The 21,469-nt window shown below is 42.8% G+C and overlaps 1 protein-coding gene across 3 annotated transcripts in view; it reads left to right on the forward strand.

Moving 5' to 3' along the window:
- Positions 1-21,469, forward strand: part of NR3C2 (nuclear receptor subfamily 3 group C member 2) — a 231,359-nt gene that overhangs the window by 187,567 nt on the left and 22,323 nt on the right. For 2 of the 3 annotated variants that reach the window (XM_074155106.1, XM_074155107.1), the window contains 2 exons: positions 2,523-2,861; positions 3,291-3,435. In XM_074155106.1, coding sequence (XP_074011207.1) covers positions 2,523-2,861; positions 3,291-3,435 — 484 coding nt within the window. The remainder of the gene's footprint in view (positions 1-2,522; positions 2,862-3,290; positions 3,436-21,469) is intronic. The other variant, XM_074155108.1, reaches the window with a different exon arrangement.

The raw sequence follows: 21,469 nt of genomic DNA on the forward strand, positions 1-21,469 counted from the left end.
AGAGGTCCCTTCCGACTCTGACAGTTCCCCGATGTTCAGATTTTGCACTTGTTGCTCAGTGCAATACGAGCTGCAGTAGTAATGGATTTTGTGCATTACTATGAATAGCAGGTGATAGTCAAGGAGCAGCCGTTTGACTGGGCACCTTCAACATCTTGTGTAGGAGTGGTAACATTGCTGTTTTCTGTAGCAAAGTCCCGTGTTTACCTGAACAAATAGGCTTTTTGTTGGATCTTGGGATGAGCCAACTCCTCAGAGTTCAAGGTACCGTCCCAGCAAGGAAGTGTTGAAAACAACAGGCTATTGTTGCGCTTGGGCGTGTGTTGTCCCGGACCCTGGGCGTCTGTATCCTGCCTCGCCAGGCGCTACGAGCTCCACCGCAGCCGCTGGCTCTGGGCAGGCAGCCCCAATTTCAAGGAAACAGTAAAACACTGATGGCTGCCGTCACCAGCGATGGTATCAGGGCAACAGCAGCTCTGCTGCTGAGGAGACTTTTCTTAAAAGGTGGGGGTTAATGAGCTTGTAGAAGAGTAATGAGGTAATTTTCTGGGTATTTGTGGGGAGTTTTCTGCACCATAATAAGAGGAGAAGGAAGAAGCACATAGAGCAAGCTTTGAAAACTTCCCAGGAGGCAGTGGCATGGCATGCTGAGCTGGGGTGGAAGTGAAGATGGGGTGGAACGGGTCCAGCGGAGGGCCATGAAGATGCTCAGAGAGATGGAGCACCTCCCCTATGAAGACAGGCTGAGAGAGCTGGGGTTGTTCAGCCTGGAGAAGAGAAGGCTCCGGGGAGACCTCATAGCAGCCTTCCAATATCTGAAGGGAGCCTACAGGAGAGCCGGAGAGGGCCTCTTTGTCAGGAAGTGTAGTGACAGGACAAGGGGTCATGGTTTTAAATTGGAAGAGGGGAGATTTAGATTAGATATTAGGAGGAAATTCTTTCCTGTGAGGGTGGTGAGGCACTGGAACAGGTTGCCCAGGGAAGCTGTGGATTCCCCATCCCTGGAAGTGTTTAAGGACAGGCTGGATGGGGCTTTGAGCAACCTGGTCTGGTGGAGGTGTCCCTGCCCATGGCAGGGGGGTTGGAACTGGATGATCTTTAAGGTCCCTTCCAACTCTAACCATTCTATGATTCTATGAATGTTTTGATAATGGAGAGGAGGGGTGAGATGGAGGTTGGCCAGAAAGGATCCTGAAACTGCAGAAAAGGCGCTATATTTAAGGAAAGATAGTGAGGGGAATTGATGACAGGGGAAAATACTCAAGGAGCTAGACTTGGGACAGGGCACGGACCAAGAAGGGTGTTTGCAGTAGTATTCTACGTAGGAATGAGATAGACTTGTATTTACTGATGCCAGTAAAAGGGATGTTGCAATAATCAAGAGACAGGAAGATAAAAGTCCAGACAAGGGTTTAAGCTGTGTAGAGATAGACAAGAAAGACTGCATTTGAAAGAATTTACTCTGAAAGAGCTGCAAACAAATTCAGTTCATTATTTATTGATTTAAAGATTATTTTAGTTATGTTTTTCTATCGAGAAAAGAGGAGTGATGGAGTTCTGGTTTATTTTCTTGAGTGTGTTGTTTTTTTTAACTCAGTTGTCTTGCTCTTTACTTCCCATTCTTTCCTCATGCTACAGGATCATTTTGCTGGAGTGGGAGCAGGGCTTTCTGCCCACTTACTTATCTGTGCTTCACATGGCAAAGCTGGGAAGGCAACCCACAAAGAATGGCTGGCATCTCTGTAAAGAGTGGAAGCACACTGGCGTTCTGTCTTCTAAAAATAGTTAGTAAAGAAAAGTAGGGAGGGTAGCATTAAAGAAAAAAGAAAAGGGGAAAAAAAAAAAGGGGGAAGGCAAATCATTAAAGAAATGTTGATAGCGGTGAGAAAGGTGTTACACGAGGCTCAGTGGTTTTCTTTAACTGGGTACATATTTTTAGCGTTCTTTCAGAACTACTCAAGAGGACGAAGCTCTCACAGAAGTATCAAAGCAGTAAAAGCAAAGGGATTTGACTAGCTTAGGCTGTTCAAAATGGATTGACGGCATTTCAAGTTGAGGCGCAGCCAGGCGCGGGACTCAAAAGCCTAGGAGGGCTCCGGGTTTGATAATTTTAGGCACTGCCAGGGAGATTTCTTTTGATGACCGAATGCAATGGGGAATATGAATTGCAGACTTGTAGGTGGTGATTCATTTAAGCTACAAAACAAATAGACTTCTGAAAATGTTTAATGGGCACCGACCACCGTAACTAGGATGTTTTATGCATGTCTGTATGGACACAGGTACTGGACATTCTGTCACCTGTAAAAATATCCAGTAAAGCAATGAAAATGAGCTCATATGTGTCTTTTGGTGCTTTTCCCAGTGTAACAATGCTGCAGGCAGTGAAGTATTTTTTAAGGTCCTACACCTGTTTCACTTGAGAACTTTGAGATGAAACTTTATGCTTCCATTTTCTCTAAAGCCAGGGGTCACACTGGCTTCCTGTACTGACCTGGTTCTTGTGCTGCTCATCTTTACAGCCCGGAAGTCCAAAAAGTTGGGGAAATTGAAAGGGATGCACGAGGAGCAGCCACAGCAGCGGCAACAGCCGCCACCCCAGAGCCCTGAGGAAGGGACGACGTACATTGCGCCCGTGACCGAGCCCTCCGTAAACACTGCACTTGTCCCCCACATGTCTGCTATCTCACCAGCACTTACTCCCTCTCCTGTTAAGATCCTTGAAAGCATCGAACCGGAGATCGTGTATGCAGGATACGACAGTTCGAAGCCAGACACAGCGGAGTACCTGCTTTCCACCTTAAACCGCCTAGCCGGCAAGCAGATGATTCAGGTGGTGAAGTGGGCAAAGATACTTCCAGGTGGGACCACAAGGCATTTGGTGAAATTTCTCTTCACTGTCTCTTTTAGCTTAATGAACTATTTGCTTGACAAATTGCGTCTTTAATCTGTGGGCTGTGTTGAAAACCCTCACAGGGGCGTGTGCAACGAACATCCGAGAGAAGATTGTTGGATTTTTTTTTTTGATTTATGTAATGTTTGTTTCTTATGTCTGTGATTGATATTTTAAAAGCTTTCCTTTTGAATAATAGCCTCTTAAGAAAAAAACATGTTTTGTCACTGTGATGAAAAATTATAGTTTTGTTTTTTCAGAAGTATACTTTGTGGGAATGTTGCTCTTGTTTATTAATACTAGAAAAATAATGAGCAATGTATTTGTTCAGTGCTGTTTTGGCCAACCATTGTAGAGCGCAATGTAGTTCATGGGTATTTTCTGGTTTGATCTCTAGGATTTAGAAACTTGCCTCTAGAGGACCAAATTACTTTAATTCAGTATTCATGGATGTGTCTGTCATCGTTTGCCTTGAGTTGGAGATCATACAAACATACAAACAGCCAGTTCCTCTATTTTGCTCCAGACCTGATCTTCGATGAGTAAGTATTCCTTAATGGTCCTTTTCAGTGCAGGCTGAAAGGATTACTCTGTCTTTATTTGGTTTTCAGGCATACCTGCAGTCTAAGAAAATTTCAGCTAATTCCAGCTTAATAAGTAGCTTAATTTATGGGTTTTTTTCAGGGACTCAGTTTTCAGTTGGCAAAGGTTTGATACTGCCATCCACTTCTCCTTATGTATGTAGATGTGTTCTCAAACTAGGACCATCCTGCTGGCTTGAAATATGACTGATACACAACCAAGACTTATAGAAAAAAAGCTTTTTTTTTTTTGGTATCTACTGGAGCTTGGAAAAATATCTGACTTCTAGGAAATGTGATTGTTTAAATTGCCAGGTTTTTTCAGAGCAGTCATATAATGCTGCTTTTCTTAACAATATACAGCTGTTCAATGTGTGTTCTTGACAGTCTTAATTACCCTTCTTTGCAACCATGAAGGGAGCCAGAACGTTTTTTCAGTAATGAAACATAACTTCTTTTATGATGCATTCAGACAAAAAGAAGGATCAACCAAGGAACCGTTCCTTCTGAGTATGTGTGTTCCTTTATATTTTGTGTTTTAATGCTTTGCTTTTGATGAGTATAATTTAATTTCTCTTCCATTTGCCCAATGTTTATTCCAAGACAGTAACATCAAAATTTAAGCGAATACACATGCGGTCAAACTGGGGTCATGTCATATGCTTATCCCAGAAGGTTTGGTTTTTTTTCTAGAGGTAAAAATGAGCCATAATCAATAGGATATGGGTACTCTTAAAGGAAAAAAAAAAGGGTAGGAAAAGAATGAACAAAAAATAACTTACCACTCAGTCTACTGAGGCTTTCTGAAATGTTTTTCTTGGAGAAGAAGATGCTTTGTCGCTGTCCATCTTAATAGTCTTTCTTTGATTTAGGAATTCCTAAATAATTAATGCATATGAGATTGATCCCAAAGTAGTGAGCAATATTAAATAAGGATCGTTTGGTTTGGGTTGTGTTTTTTTTCAGAGGAAGAACTGGCGATTCGCTGTATGTGGTTGAAAATGTAGTGTTAGCCATTTTCCTTGGTGAAAGCACCTCTGCTGTGACTTGGACATTAGAGAATCATCACAGAAAAAGTATCTGTAGCTAAAGCTAAGTGAAAATGTGAACTTTGAAGAGTTTGGTTCTCCTGGGGAAATGTAGACTCAAAAGTTCAAACACAGAAGCAGCTTTACCCCATCTAAGGAAAGTCAGTCAGGGCGTCAAAATTTATTGGACAGGGAAGTCAATCCCACTTGCAAATAAAAGTGTGTATGCGTTGATAGCGTTCTTGGTACAGCAGCTAGAAGCAGCTTCCTGAAGTCGAGATCAATTGTGAGTTTTATGCTGCAAGCCTTGAAGGTAGGTGCCTGCAGAATTGTACTGAGGTTGAGGTTGGGATCCAGTCGGTAATTAGGAGTGCAATGTTATGGAGTGCAAAATAAAAACATCCATCCAAAACCAGATATGAATGTAAGATAGTGGTCTGGTCTCCTGCATGTTTGTGCTCGTTGCAGAACTACCAAAGGTAGCAGAAGGCAGATGTTTCTAAAGAGAAGAAAAATAAATTACTAGGAGCTGTGAGATGTGTGACAGGGGCTTTTGAAGTAGCTAATGAGGGCAAGAAATGTCCTGGGAGGTAAAAGGGCAGGAGTTCAGTGCTTACTCCAGGACGGTAATGGGCACATCTCTGGAATGAGAGGGCTTTTCTCGCTTTGCTCATGTTTCACTACTTGATGGGAAAGCATTGCCGCTCAGGGTGGTAGTTGTGAGACTGCATTTGGAGTCTGAGTTTTGGGCTCCCCAGCACAGGAAAGTTTTTGAGAAACTGCAGAGAGCACCTTGGAGGTTGGCCAAGACGGTTGGGGGCTAGCTGGGACAGTGAGGGAGTTGGGTTTATGCAACCAGGAGAAGACCATGCAGGGTGCAGTGGGGATTTAATTGCAGCCTTCAGCTTCCTGATGAGTTGTTACAGAAAAGATGGAGTCAGACTCTTCATGGAGGTACCCAGTGGAAGGATGAGAGGCTGCAATCACAAGTCTAGGACAATCAACTGCCTCCTGGGCAGCAGGAGAAATTTCATAATGAGATGGTGAAATAGCAGAGCAAGTGCCCAGAGGGACCTTGGAGTCTCTGTCTTTGAAGATGTCCAGTGCTTGACTGGGCAAAGCCCCGAGCAGCCTGCTCCAACATCAGCATCAGCCTTGCTGTGAGCAGGGGGTTGGAGACTTGAGACCTCCAGAGGTCCCTCCCAAGCTAAATTATTTTGTGATTCCAAGTTTGATAGAGATGCAGTGCTTTTCCCAATTTTGATATAAAGTCAAAGGTGAATTACTGGAGTTGTAAAAGTCAGCCAATACAGTTCAGTGTAGAAAGCATTCAGATAAGCACAAAACATAATATATATTTTTGTTTGTGAAAAGGCACTGTTTTGAAGCTTTGCTCTGGCATAGCTGAAGGCTGGTCTTACCTTTAGTTTTTGAGTACCATGAACGTGGAAATGTGATGTGTAGTTATAAACATGGCGCTTCATTTCTGTGCCATGAGCTTTACCAGACCTCTCTAAGGTTCACGTGGTGCACCTTTTTGAGTGTTTTACTGCCCTTGTCAGTTTAGGACATGTATTATTTGGTGCAGAATGAAAGGGAGATGGTTTAAAATGACTTTTCCTTCTGCTGGCTTGAGAGAGTTATGTTCCTGTTATCACCTGGCCAAGATTTTCTTGGTATTCCTTCACATTGTGTCTGGAGAGGTCATTTCCCATCTCTACGCGAGAAGCAATTAGGAAGGTCCTTGGCCAGCAGGATACACTCAGGGCCCTCGAGGGTTTAGCATTTTTCTTCAATGAACAGTTAAAAAAGAGTGAAAGTAGAGGTTGGCATTAGCAGAATTATGTTGCTTTGTTTTACATTAAATGAAGTTTCTGTTTACTCTTAACTACTATGAATAAAAGGAAGTCGTAATGTTTCTGGAAGGCCATGATATATGATCTTGTTTTCTTTCTTATTCTGAAGGCCTGTAAACAAGGCAAATAACAAATGAGGATCTGTGTCATTAATAGCTGTTAAATGTACCTTTGGTTGTATAAGTACAGTGCAAAATGCCTCTCTACTTGACACGTGCCTTGATTTCCTGTTAGGCTTATGGAAGGCTGGAAATACTTGTCCACCTTCATTTAGTCATGTTACCTATCTAATTAAGTGTACTGTTTGTCTTCATGGATCATGCCAATATTCCATTGCTTTAATTGGGCTTAAGTAAACGTGAAGATGTGAACTGAGGGATAAGAAAATGGTTGCTCAGCCTGTTACAGAAATGCCTAAAAACAGCCTGAAAGAGGCATAAAATAGGACAGTACATTTTATGGGGGGGTGTGGTGTGTGTAAGTTACGGTACGTGGGGGTTTTTCATCTATTTCTTTTGTAGCATAATAGTTGTAATCAAAACTAATATTCTATATATAGAGTTTTAGTTTTAATCCACAGTAAATCTTTAAAAGACCATCATATGTGTGACACCACATAATTCCTATCGCAGGTAAACAGTCTTAAAGGATGCCTATTGCATGTGTAGTAACACTCAAAAGATGTTGCAATAATGTTAAGGCTGCAAGCTCAAATCCAAGAAGTTGCAAAGTTCCAAAATTAAGGTGGTCTGTGAAGTTGTGGTTTGAACCTTTGAGTATCCATAACCAAACCTTTGATTTATGTTATCCCATAATATTTTTGTGTGTATGACTCCTTCCTTTTTCTATCGATCAGGTTGGGCGAGTTGTGGGGATGACAGAGTATCATGTAGTGAGAGACTGTTGGATTTTTTGCTTCATTTGTTGCTGGTGAGGAAGCGTTACCTGGAATGAATCTAGGGATTTGGGAGAACAGAGAGATAGTATTGGGGAAGATTTTCTTACAACATGGCAAAAGATTATCACTGATTCAAGACCTAAGCTTTGAGACATTTCAGGTTCCTACTGCAAAGTAACAGAAATCCCACAGAAAAAAAAAAAAAAAATGGCTGTTGTTTATTTAACTCGAGGGAGGGAGAATATTTCTCTTAAGACTTAGCCAAAGACTTTAGCTGAAATTTTCTGATCTAATTCAACCTGAGGCAGGCACATGCATGGACAATTCAAGTCCAGAGCATTGAATTGGTAAAATTATACACAACTGAAAGCAGGAAACTGAGTGGTGCTGCTTGGAGTGGGTGTTAGAACAAAGCAAGGGATGTAGCAAAATACAGGTTTTTTTTAGTGGTAGCTTATTTTCGGGGATGCTGTCTGAAACTATGTAAAATGAACTGTTTGCTACAGGGAACAAGCTAAAACATGATTTTTAAGACATGGTCCTGGAAGATAGGGAAGTTAGTTTCAAATTTCTTTGGTCTCTCCCTTACTGGATTAATTAATCATTGAACTAATAGCTAAAACTGCTCTTTCTCTGGCTGTGTCCTTTTGAAGGAAAAGTCCCCAACATTTTTGACAAGAGACGGCATGACAGTTTAGGTCCTACAAGAAGTCTGATGATCTGAATCTTTCAATAGTAGGAGTTTATGTGTTTGCAGGGCAGAAGTCAGATGCCTGAATCCCAGAGGAAGGCAAGGGATGCTCCTTCTTGCCCTTGTTTCTATGATAGGCTCAGCCAGTTGCTGTCCCACCAGCTAGTGGTAGCAACTTCCCAGGTATCTGCTTCCACCCGTACATTAAGTCAGGGCATCGGCTGACAACCTTTCAGAGGCTCAGGAAGGGATAAAAAGCATTTACGAGTGCAGCACTGCCAACAGAAACCCAGCAGGAGCCAAGATGTGGCATGACGGGGATCCTTGCTCCCCCAACATGGGAAACCAGTGGGAGCAGTGGGACATGGGCTGCTTTTCAGGGCCACGGCTTCTACTCCCAGTACATATCCCCCTCCCAGCTGGTACCCAGAAACTGTGTCACCTATGGCAGGCTGCCCTGCTTATCCACCCCTTCCCTAAGGAAGTGGGATGGTGGCTTTTCATCTCTCCACAGGTCAAAAACCCAGCCAATGGCATTGCTGATGAATATTAAAAATCAAGGCACGTGTCTTCTTGGGCAAGCGTTAGTTTCTGCTGGTGTAAAGAAACCAGAGGGCCAGCCCAACACTGGAGTTCCCCTACAGGTCTCGATTTTTCTTTTGGTCTTAGGTATTACATGGTGTCTCTGTAGACTTCTGAATCCTTAGGGACTTTCGAAGAGACTCAAATTCCAAAATCATTTACTCTTTTTAGGAAATCTACCCAAATTATCTTATTTACCATTCCAGCCTTATCTAGCTGTAAAATAGCAATGATGTGGGATACTGAAAGAGTTCAGTAATGCTGAGACACTGTGCTGAGACCACATTAGTACATTAAAGTCAGCATCAATATTTCAGCAGTATTTTGCAAATGCAGCGAATGACTAATGTACTGTGTGTTTTCTTGCTCCTTTGATTTTTCTTGGTTTGTCATCTGCAGCATAGAGAATAAATCATAGGAGCATAAGTGTGCAAGTTCTGAATTTCATGGCCGTTGTACTTTGTTCTAACTGTCATCAGATCTTTACAGAGATTTTTACCGTCGTCAAGGACTTGAGGGTTGACCTGATAAAAACAGCACTAGGCATTGCATGAGGTACCAAAAATCAGTAAAGTGAACTTGAAAAAACAAGTCTGAAGACTGGGGGCCAGTTTTCACAAGCACTTGGATCAGCAGTGTCTTTTTTTCCATCTCTGAAATTATTGTATTACATCATATGCAGCTCGCTCCTTAGAGTAAAAAGGTTTCAGTAGAGGCTGCAGTTTATTGGATATTATGTGCAAAACATTAAGAGCAGAATATACTGATTGACGTATTGGTGCTGCTTTTGACTGATGAGGTGAATCTTCAGGCTATGGATTTTGAGCTAAGAAGTGGCTGACCTTTCATTGTAGCCACCTGGGCAATTGTAACACTACTGGCCACTTTTCTAGTTTGTAGTGCGGTATGGATGGCTTTCTGATTATAAAATTCAATCATCTACTCCAGGTATTTTTAAATAACCCAATAATACTATGTATGCAGTGTAGTTTAACAAACTAACAAAGGTTACTACAAATTAATATAAATCTTTCCTTTACAGTGCAAGATTTAACTTTCAGTAAAATAAAAACATAGTATTGCAAGGATCTTTCATGCTATGCCTTTGGTAATTGCCCCAAGTGTGAATTTTTAAAATTTAAAAGCAGACAGAGGTTGATATTAGCAATAGAGGAAAAATAGAGAATAAATTTTTCAAATGAGAAGGTTGATGTAGAGCAAATGAGGTAGAGAGAGCCAGAAAACCAGCTTCAATACATGGCGATTTATGTGAATTTTCTGTGCTAATGTTATCATGGGATGTGAACGGGTAGAGGATTTTGTAACACTGAGGAAAATCATAAAACTAAATTAAGAATTAAGATGTAGCTCGGCTGAATAGGTAAGATTTTATTTTAAATCTGCATTTATTAATTATGTGTATTTTATTAGTAAATAGCATGTTTATTGTCTATTCATTATGTTCCTAATATCCTCTCATCATATACTTGTGGAGGCTGGGACCATTAGGATTTGGTGTTCCTAAGGCAGTGCGAGGATGCAGCTGCCTCTCTGTGCCCTTTCAGTGCTGAAGCCTCTAAGTCTTTCTGGTATTCTGATTTCTATAGTAACAGCAGAAAGATAAATGTAATAAAATAAGCTGAATATTTAAGAAGAACAGATTTTTTTTTTTTAATCTTAAATATACCCCAGAGCAGGGGGAAAATGATTACTTAGATCATCTGTGAGTGGCGATAAAGCCAGGAAGTAACTCCTTTTATTGTTTAAAAGATCACTTTTTCCCCATTTACATTTTGCAGGATGATGGGTGTTAACCCTTTTGGTTTCTTTTGCAATCTGTTAAACCTGTAGTGTCTAAATTTAGGTACATTTTTGTAATCTCTTTCATCTGCCATTCTTCAAATCCCTCATTTTTAATTAGTATTGCCACAATGATTGTTGATAAGAGTTGTCAGTGTTCATTCTTTGCTAATAAATTGTGTGATCCCTGATCGTGTTAAAAGGTCAGCAAGCTCCCCCTGATACTCCTCCCTGCATGATTTTTGCTTGCATATATTATTTTGAAGAGGAGTGCTGCATTCATACAACCTAAACTGTCAGTGCATTGAGAAGTGGATGTCTTGATCAGTAAATTTTTATATACATTGGTATTATTATTTACTTTTTCATGAAGTGCAGCTCAGGGATTCTGTTACATGCCCACCCCAAAATAGTGCAGGCACAGAAGGAAATTTTGAAGAGCTACTGTCATACTTGTAGATAATAGATGTAATATGCTTTAGCTAGATTCCCCAAGTCTTATTTTGCTTTTTTGTTTGTAAACAGGTCAATGGTTGGGCAAAGCAATAGATTCAACTTCTTTGCATAAATTTCTAAAGGCTCTGCCTTTTCATGCCTTTATCTCTAAACACTTAAATTTCTAAGGGGTTTTAGTTGAAACTGTGAAACTGTAAAGGAAGACAGGATATAAATTTTTAAGGAGATCCGTAAGAATGTGAAAACTGACAGGAGAAAGGTCCATCTAGCACAGTTTCTCATCCTTTAGAATGCCCACTTGCAAAGAAAACATAAGATCAGGACAAGGGTAAAATGATACTTTTTCATTTGCCTGTTCCAGTGGTCAGTCATATAGGTACTTTCTGAATGGGAGATTGCATTTGGACAATTGTGCTTAATAACCCTTCTGTATCTTTGTTCTGTGAATTTGCCTAATACTTTTTTGAACACATTTATAATCTTGATATCTAAAATGTTCTGTGGCAGTCACTTCTGCAATTTAATTATGCATATGTTTTTGTTGGAGATGTTTCTAAAGCAGGTAACTGATAATTTAATGGAGTGCCACTTCATTCCTGTGTTTGTAGTAATACTGGATATATTCCTTTTCATTCTGTGTAGGCCATTTATCACTTACAGATCTCTGTCAAGTCCCATTGTTTCTTCTATGAGCTAAAGAATCAGCTAGTCAATGTAATCTTCCCTTGTTTATCAGTTGTTTGATACCCCTGGCCATCCTCATCTTCTCCTTCAGTGCTTTTGCTAGCCTGTTGTATTAATTTTGGGAGGAGGCCAGACTGACTGTTCAGAACGCAGTGGATTTATGCAGTAGCAAAATTATGATTTCTGTCTTGCTCTCGACTCTTCTTCTCTCACTCTTTACTTTTTTTTGACCATTAGTCAACATTGAGCAAGCATTTTCAAGACAGAAGCCCCAGAAACCTGTTCTCAATTACACTTGGGTCTCTTTATTGTGTGATGTTTGTTAATTTAGGGCCAGTTCTTTTGTATGTGTGGTGGAAGATGATTATACTGTCTGCATTGTCTTGCAATTAGTGATTTTCACCATCACAGAGTGATATGGTGTTGGAAGGGACCTCTGGAGATCATCTAGTCCAACCCCCCTGCCAGATCAGGACCACCCAGAGCAGGTTGCACAGGAACGTGTCCAGGTGGGTTTTGAATGTCTCCAGAGAAGGAGACTCCACCACCTCCCTGGGCAGCCTGTTCCAGGGCTCTGCCACCCTCAAAGGGAAGAAGTTCCTCCTCATGTTTAGGTGGAACTTCTTATATTCAAGTTTGTGCCCATTTCCTCTTGTCCTGTCCCTGGGCACCACTGAAAAAAGACCGGCCCCATCCTCCTGACACCGTCCCTTTAAGTATTTGTAAGCATTGATCAGATCCCCCCTCAGTCTTCTCTTCTAGTCCATTCTTCTCTTCTTTTCCATTTTGTCCGCACAGTTTTGCAAGATTTTTCAGCAGTTTTTCACAGGCAGCTCTTGATCTCATTGTCTGGAGTCATCAGCAAGCTTTGTCACTTCCATAGGTCTGATTTTTTTCAGATGATGTATGAGTACAGTTTTCAGCCCAAGCCCCAGTGCAGAGCTCTGTGAGACTTCCCTGGTAACCTCCATTACTTGTGAAAGATGTCCATTTATTATTACCCTTGGCTTCCTATTTTTAAGCTGCTAATAATCCATGAAGATGCCTCCTCCTTATCCCTAAGCTCCCTTTAAGAGCTTTCAGAAGATCTTTTTAATAGCTTTAAAATCCAGCTTTGCCGTGATTGCATCCCTGCATACCTCCTGGTGCAAAGCGCAGCATGCAGGAGGTCCTAGACCAGCAATTACCCCTGCTGGCACGCCGACAGACGCTATTGCAGCCCATACCCGAGCTGCATGCCCCAGTTTCCTTTGTGTGGAAACCAGGGCAGAGGAGAGGAGGAGGAGGAGGAGGAGAGGGTTGGTGTTTGCTTAGGTCTCACCCCATATGGCCGTGGGATGCAGCTAGACCTGGCATGTGCAAAGCATTTCAGTCGTACAGACGTTGCCTGTACCCACCAGAACATCCTTGTGCCATCATCAGAGTGCTCTTACCCATTCGTGAGACATGACCTCTCTTTGCCGAAGCTGCGCTGACTTTCACCCTGTATAGCGTATTTATTTATCTATTAATGCTTCTCTTTCAGTCGTTTTGCTAGAGATAGAAACGAGACTTACTAGCCTCTGGTCTCTTGAGTGCTCCCTCTCCACTCCCAGACCCACTTTAAGAAATCAGTCACGTTTGTCACCTTCCACGCCTTTTATAAGGGCAATTTAAGCAATAAGCTGCACAGCACAGTTAGTAATTCAGCAATTCCGTATTTAAGTTACTTTACAGCTCATGGATGGATGCCATCTGGTCATGGTGATTTATTACTATTCATTTTACTGTATTTTTTTTTTCTTTCTAAACCCTCTTCTACTCACACTTTAATTGGAAAACAGTCCTCAGTCGCTTACTGAAAAGGGAGACTCTGGTGCAGAGCCTTCCTGGGCTCTTTTACGGGGAGCACTGACGCAAAGATTTTATTTAACTTTTCTGCTATGGCCTGATCTTTCTCAAGCACTTCTTTTTCCTCTTGATCAGCCTGTTGGCCCAGCGGATGTGCTGGCAGGTTTCCAGCTTGTGATGTGTTTGAAAGGGTTTGACTGTTAGTTTTTATGACTTCAGCATGAAGGCTTGGCCCATGATTTTTACATTTAGCTGGCCTAATTATGCTCTCTTAGTATTGCCTCGGCATGGCTTTGGGATGTCCACAAGCCTTTTGGGGGAGGGTGTCTTTTCACTTCTCTCAAGGTCCTTGGGCAGGAAGGGCTAGGATAGAGGAAGAGGTTTGTTCCTTTCAAGCTGAACATGGTGCTGCCTTAATCTTTCTGCACGTCAGCGAGCTGTTTGGTGGCATCTCCAAATGCCTTTCACGTGTGTAGTGCTTCCTTTTGCTACTGACCCTATAGAGTTAAATATTAATCTTCCAGATTAAAAGAAAAACGAGGAAGTTATTTCTCTATAAACGAGTACGAAAGGAACGCATGGCTCGGTTTACTTCCAGAAAATGCCAGGCTTTGCATGGCAGCGTAAGCAGCGTCTTGATTTCTGAGGCATTGTCGGCACAAGAGGAAAATTGCTGCTGCTTGTGGAATATAGCAGTAATTTTGCTGATGAACCACTGCAGGTGACAATGAGCCCTGGCATAATGGATATATAAAACGATACCTGATGGGCACCTTTTCTGGCTGGTGATACCTTTCTCTGATGAAGTTTAACAGGGTGTTTGTTGTGATGTGTACATTATCATCACTTATTATTGAATGTGCTATTGAAAAAGCATTTTGGTAAAGGCATAATTATGTATTTTCTCATTTAAGCTGTGATTTGTCTCTTTTGGAATGCAAATGCAAGCCGAAAGAGAGTATTTGGTATCAGCATTCTGCTAACTGCATAATTGACTGTTAATTCCAGAAGATACTTGGGGTGTTTTGCTATCAATGTGCTTGGTATTTTAGGGTTACATAACTGGGTGATTATTAAATTGAATTTTAGCACAAGTCCTCTGTTACTGATGGGGAGCTGAAACTCTTCTTTGGCAGTCATTATCCACGAGCAGTTGCCAGTTCCTTTGTTGATACGCACATAAGAGGAAAATGCTTAGCTGAAACTTTAAAGCAGCTCTAAATTTCTTAGTATCAGTTCACGGAATCGCGGAATTGTCAGAGTTGGAAGGGACCTCTAGAGATCATCTAGTCCAACTCCCCTGCTAAAGCAGGATCGCCCAGAGCACATCACTCAGGACTGCATCTAGGTGGGGCTTGAAGATCTCCAGAGAAGGGGACTCCACCACCTCCCTGGGCAGCCTGTTCCAGGGCTCTGGCACCCTCACCGGAAAGAAGTTTCTCCTCATATTTAAATGGAACTTCCCATGTTCCAGCTTGTGCCCATTGCCCCTCGTCCTGTCACTGGGAACCACTGAAAAGAGTCCAGCTCCATCCTCCTTCAACCCACCCTTTAGGTACTTGTAAACATAGATAAGGTCTCCCCTCAGTCTTCTCTTCTCCAGGCTGAAGAGCCCCAGCTCTTTGAGCCTTTCCTCATCAGGGAGATGCTCCAATCCCTTAATCATCTTAGTTGCGCTTCACTGGACTCTCTCCAGTAGTTCCCTGTCTCTCTTGAACTGGGGAGCCCAGAACTGGACGCAGTATTCCAGTTGTGGCCTCACCAGTGCAGAGTAGAGGGGGAGAATGACCTCCCTCGACCTACTGGCCACACTCTTCCCTACGCAGCCCAGGATTCCACTGGCCCTTTTGGCAACAAGGGCACATTGCTGGCTCATGGAAAGTTTGCTATCCACCAGGACTCCCAGATCCTTCTCCTCAGAAGTGCTTTCCAGAAGATCCACCCCTAACCTATATTGATGCCTGGGGTTCTTCCACCCCAGGTGCAGGACCCTACATTTGCCCTTGTTGAACCTCATTAGGTTCTTCTCTGTCCATCTCTCCAGCCTGTTCAGGTCACGCTGATTGTATTCTCTAGCATCACCAGGAGGACTTTCTTGGGATAAAACTAATTTTTAGAATTGACTCAGTTTAAAAATTGCCAAGTTTGTATGCCTGGGTGGCTAAACCCCACAAAATACCAGCTATGTCTGTAGGTCTTTTTTAACGTGAAATGACTTTCCTTGTCTGATTATCAGCGTTGAGCACTGGTGGTTCTCAGTATAACCCCTGTTTTGTCCTGGGTTTGGCAGCTTCTTCTGCCAAGGTCGTTGCTGTCGTGCCAGTGCTCCCAGCTACGCACCCCTCCCCTGGCAGCATCCCGGTCACCGGCAGAGAAGCTTGTTGGGGTTAAATGTTTTACTTTGGTAATGGTAGGTTTACACCTTCTTGTGGCAGGGTTGGTGAGGGGAGATCCTTACCCCGAAGTGCTTTCCTTGCAGCAACTTTTAGAGCCGGAAAGCTGTCTTTTTCGCATACTGTGCTTCCTTGCAGGGAGCAGCTTTCTCCTGTTGCGTGTCAGATTCCTGCAGGAACACAGCAGCGGGAGGCTTCTCCAGGACCCTTGAGCCCAATTCCCTGCTGCTGCCAGAGGATCTCACTCTAAAACCTCCTTAATTTCAAAGTAGTGCCAAGTCCTTGCTGCTGTGTCAGATTCATAGGGCACAGAGGTTTTTTTTTCTCCCCACCTTGCGGGTAGAGAGAAGAAATGCTGACTGTCAGTAGTGGCTGAAGTCAGGCAGGACAGGGCAGAGTGATTTGGGGGCAGCAGGAGGAGCTGAGGTGACATTTGGTGGCAAGTCTTGCAGCTTTGCTTTAAGACATGACTGCTGGCACTTACCTGCCTCTGTATGAAGGAGCATGTACACAGGCAATAGCTGCAGCAGGCAGTTCAGTGGTATCAGCCAAAATGGTCTGGGAATGTAGGAGTATGCTGAGAACCCAGACTGATACTGGGGGCTGAGGAAGTGGCACTTTGGTTTCAGTTTGTTTGGGGTTTTTTCCCTGGGCTGTTTTCCAGCAGCACGGTAGAGCAGGCAGCCAGGGGCTGTGATGTTGTAACCTGGCTGAGATCCACCATCGCTTGTGTAGGCAGCAGGGTGGTCGTCTGAGGGTGTCACCTCTATGCTACCTCTAGACTAACACTTTCCTGGATAAACCACCGAATTCCCAGCCTATGTTTATCCATGGCAGTTTAACCAACAACAGGGTAATCGTTGAATAGTTGAATACTCTATCCTGTACTGCTTAGGGAGAGCATCTGCTGCCTTATCAGTAGGAGGAGGAGGTCGCTGGTGGTGCCAAAGATGGGTTGTTTATTTTTGCTGACTTACTGACAAGTTAAAGGAAAAATGGGCATGACCCAAATTTCTCTGTAGTAAAAGCTGATGACAAAACTGCCGTTAATTTTGACAGGATTGAGTGCCCACATTTGCCATTGATGCAAGGTAACAGGTATTTTTTCCTTCCTGGAAGGAGATCGCTCTAAAGCTTTAAGAGTTGAAGGCAGAATGTTGAAGGGAGTATGTTTTAGTCTCTTTCTGCTGTGCCTTGCAGAGTGAGCAGAGATTAGAAAGTGCTGAATAAGAAATAAGTGCTGAATGAAAAGTTGTGATTTAATTTTGCCTGAATTCTGCATGTATTTTGGCTTGAATTTTGATCAGTGGAATAAATTAATGATGCTGCTCCAGTACTGCTGACTTTGGTTGCGTTTTTAATGGCTTCGAGGTGGGAAACAGGTGTCTGGGTACAGTACATTGAGCAGAATGATGCACAGTGTTTCCCAGTGCCACCGCACACAAAGCAGTGCAGAGATTGCCCCTCTGCATGGAAAAAGAGGTTCAGTTTTGTGCTAGGAAGTGTCATTCTGTTCCCCATCATTCTTCACGATGGAGCTGGTTGAAGTAGAATACTCCCTCAAGAAAGACTAAATTGTTGTTACAATAACATGTTTATTTTTTCCTTTCCCCAAGAACCTCAAAACTTTATCCAGACAAGTGAACCCCTCCTAAGGCAGGTAAAACAATTCAGGCCAAGGGCTTTTTCTGATGAGATGGTTTGAGCAGCTGGACAAGGGACTCCTGTGATCCCATGTCCCTGGTCTTTTTCTCCATTTGTCCGCAGCTTGCCTGCCTTGCCCTAAATGTGTCTGGAGATGTTTCACTCCTCTCTCTGCCAAGTTCAAACTGACCCCTCCTGGCATGGTGGAAAGCATACCTTTATTTCTGAGGTTTCCAAACCGGTTTTTGACCTTCAGGCCGTTGGCAGGTTTTCTTGTTGGGTTGCGTTTGTTTGTTTATTTGTTTTGGTTTTGTTACAGTGTAATGTGCTTTCTGAATTTCCCTGAAATGATTTTACATGATGGACAGGCTTCAAAGGGATACAGGTTTTATTCTAGCAAAGGAATGGCTCATGATTATAAAATTGGAAACAGTTCTTGTAGGGGAAAAAAGTGTAAAATCAGGAAACACAAAGAATATCTTTTGACATCAGACTTTTCCTACGGGTGTTGCTTAGTATTTTCCTAAGTCTTTTCTGAGCTGCAGAGGCCAAGTGACTTAAGTTAGCTGCATGTTTGTTCCTCTGAGGTGCTGTGAAACGGGATGCCTTTGCCCAGTTTTTCTTGGGATTATCAGCAAGCCACTTAAGTACTGATGAAACTTCAAAACACCCACCACAGCTTTCCCTTTCTTTGCTTCCGTGTCTAATTTAGGAAGATGCCTTGTGTTGCGCCTTTCAATAGTACCCATGAGAAAGTAAATAAAGCATGGTGTCAGGTTTGGTTTGGGCCTGAGTTTCGTTTGTGAGTGAATAATCCTCGGTGCGTGGGTTCCTCTTTTTCGTTACGGTCAGTTGAATTGCAGTTTCCATCCTCAACAAGGAGATTAACGATACTAGACTTTATGATGACTTCATAAATTATAAGTTACTTATTCATAACAAGTTGTTTCTGTACAGCATGCCTATAGTTTCACAATTTTTGATGTGGCTGTTTGGTTTCTGTGGAGGTCATGTAAGGATATTCATGAGACACATGCCTGGTTTGGTATTTAGGATGCCTTGTCTTAAACAGTTTCCTTAAGCTATCGATCCTCCCCTGGTGGGACTGCTCAAATCCTACTTCTCTGCTGTAGTTGGGTGGCTCATCCCTTGGTGATCTGGGGCATCAGTCCCCTTTTGGCCAGGTGCTAAAGCCACTTGCCTCATCGCTTGCCCCTATGTAAAAGGACGGCTACTTCCACAGAGCAGGGGAAGAGGGGGGTAGCTGGGTTAGTTTGCCACTTTCTCATCCATGTATTCAGCTCTCCCTGGGTAGATGTTGAGGATGACCAGGCTGGATGGGGTGTTGAGCAATGTGGTCTATTGGGAGGTGTCTTTGCCCATGGCAGGGGGGTTGGAACTAGATGATCTTTAAGGTCCCTTCCAACATATACCATTCTATGATTCTGAAAAAGAGGCTGAGGTGGTGGGCTGGTACCACAGAGCTGACCTCCATGCAACCTGCCTGTGGAAAGGTGGTAGGAGATCTGGATTCAATTTGGGAGTAAAGGTGGCAGAGATGAGAGAGGCGAGGACCTAGAGATTGCATGGGGAATTGTTTGGGACTCAGGGAAAGTACCAGGGAGTCTCTCAACTAGGAACACATTTGCTGTAGTTCATTGAGAGAAACCCAACAGCACGAGCAAAACCCTTCTTCTCACCGAGGCACTTGAGGTGCCTCGGAGGGCTTCGCCAGCGGAGGTACCCACCTCGTCTTCCTCCCGGGGGAAGCGAGGGGAAAAGCAGCGGCAGTTCAGTTCCAGTGGGGATGCGGTGAGCAACTTGGTGAGCAGTTAACACACGGTACCCTTGGCCAAAGCAAAGAGGCTCTGCAGGAGCAGGTAGAAATTGGGCAGAGCAGTAGCTGGGGGCAATGGGCTGGTTGCGCTCTACCTGCGGGAAAGGTCAGGCAGAATGTGAGCCGGGCATTAAATTAAGCCTGTAAGGAGACACTCGGGGAACTTAAGATGGATTAACTTAAGGTGTAAAGTTTAAAGCATATTATTATGAAGGAGGATTAAGCTAAACTGAGCTAATGACACCACTTTTGAATGCGTATCCACACAGTGGATTCAGAGCTTTGGCTCCACGCCTTTTATTACTTAAATGTACTTACCTTCTTAAATGTCCCCATAAAGATACATGCCCTTACATTCCAGATCTTCACGTTCTCCATTTTCCATGTTGAGGAGTTTATATGCTGTGTCAGAGGTAGAACTGGTTTTGGTTGGTTGGGTTTTGCTTTTAATTTTTATTTCCTTATTAAAAAAAAAAAAAAAAAAAAAAAAGGCGGGGCGGGGGAAGACAACATAGAAGTTTGTTTTAATTTTTCCCCGTGGCGGTAATGGCATTTGTGATGACCTGGTGGTATTTATTCTTAGATGAGGCATTTGTTAAGAAAGTAATAACTTTGTTCATGTTATGTTGACATGCCTTAATTTCTATATGCCCCGTCTCTTTTAATATATGAGCCATTTCTATTGCTTGGGATATCTGCGATGTCAGCATCTGAATTTTCCAAAAGCTCTGTACCCTATGTGGGTTAAAAATCGGATGCAAAGTTGAATACTGTAAACTCCCCACAAAATGCTTCTCTTACGGTAAACAGTCATGAATTAACTAACATAATTTGTAGTTAGTAATAATTTGTAAATTAGTAATAAATCAACTGAATTTATTTTTCAGGAGGGAAATTGGTTTGAAATTAGAGGTTTGCTGTATGTTAAATAAACTAGTGACTAGTTCTGTGTATAATTTTATCTCACCACAAACAATGCCATCAGGTTTTCCTTGAGGTAAACTAGAGAACTTCTATTTAGGCAATCGTATAAAAGCACAACAAATACTTTTTCTCTCTTATGTTTTTCTTCGTAAAATGTTACAAAAAGTGCAATGCAATGTAAAAAAAGAAAAAAAAAAAAGGTTTTGAGTCAGGAGACTTTTAGGTTAGCTGTCACAGACAGTATTTTGCCACACTGTTTAGTGAAAGCATACGAAACCTGAGACAAAACCTCAAAGTGTTCTGGTTTTTTTGCTGTGTGGCTTGTGGTGTCGGGTGAAAGCTCGGGTGCTTCTTCTGTTTGTGGAGGTCAAATGCAGGCAGGGATGGTGGCAGCTGCTTTGTGATCTGAGGCTGGAGAAACTAACTTTGGTGTGCTGCAAGAGTAACAATGGATATAATGGACTGCTCTTTTTGAATCCTGCTAGTCTTTAGCAGTCTGAGATGTACCTTAAAATGTCTTTTTAAAAATACAGATGTCCCTTATTAATCATTTGCCTTTCAGCTTCAGTACGTATCCCTCTCAACTTCCTGGGAAAGGTCAACTAGGAACCACCATTATCTGTGTCTTAGACCTGGATTTGGTAATTTTGGGAAGAGGGAGGGAGGCAGGCGCAGCAGGAGGGAGATCCCTCTCTGGGGTTTTTCAGGGTCTTTTTCCCCAGCTGTCTGTGGGTCAGCTCACAGGTACCTGCAGCCATTTGGTCTCTGGGCAATAGCAACCCAGGCAGGTGGACCTCAGGCTAGTTTAGGGTGATGCTCCCAACGGGTGGTAGGCTGAGTCATGCAGTGGTCAAACATGAAGGAGCCCCCATCCCTGCCATACTTGTTCATCCATGCTAAGGGCATATCCAAACACCAGGAGAGATCCAGCTGCTGATGGTTGATCCAGGGTTGGCTGCAAGCATTGGACGGTGGCCACCAGCCTCAGGCAGACCCGATGCTGGTGCAGGACCTCAGACACAGCAGCTTCAGAAATGCCTAATTCTGTGCATCTGGCATCTTTTAATTCTGCAAATCCTTTTCTGTTTCACCCAGTTCCTAGTTACTCAAGGTCCCTCCATGTTTTTTCATAGCATGCAACCAGTATTGAGTGTCCAAGTGGCACGTGTATCTCCTCTGCAGCTTGTGGCCAGGATTGTGTGCTCATGCCAGTGTCCATCCAACAGCAGAGGCTGATTTTCTCAGAGGGCCAAGTGGTATTTCAGTCACAGTCCAAAGCATTCAACGACTACTTTTTTTCTATTTGTTTTCTTCCCTGCAGTCCATGATGCCTAATAAAAATAAATAAACGTAGTATTACTACTACTATTAA

This window comes from Numenius arquata, chromosome 10 (genome assembly GCF_964106895.1).
Source record: "Numenius arquata chromosome 10, bNumArq3.hap1.1, whole genome shotgun sequence".
Classification (NCBI taxonomy): domain Eukaryota; kingdom Metazoa; phylum Chordata; class Aves; order Charadriiformes; family Scolopacidae; genus Numenius; species Numenius arquata.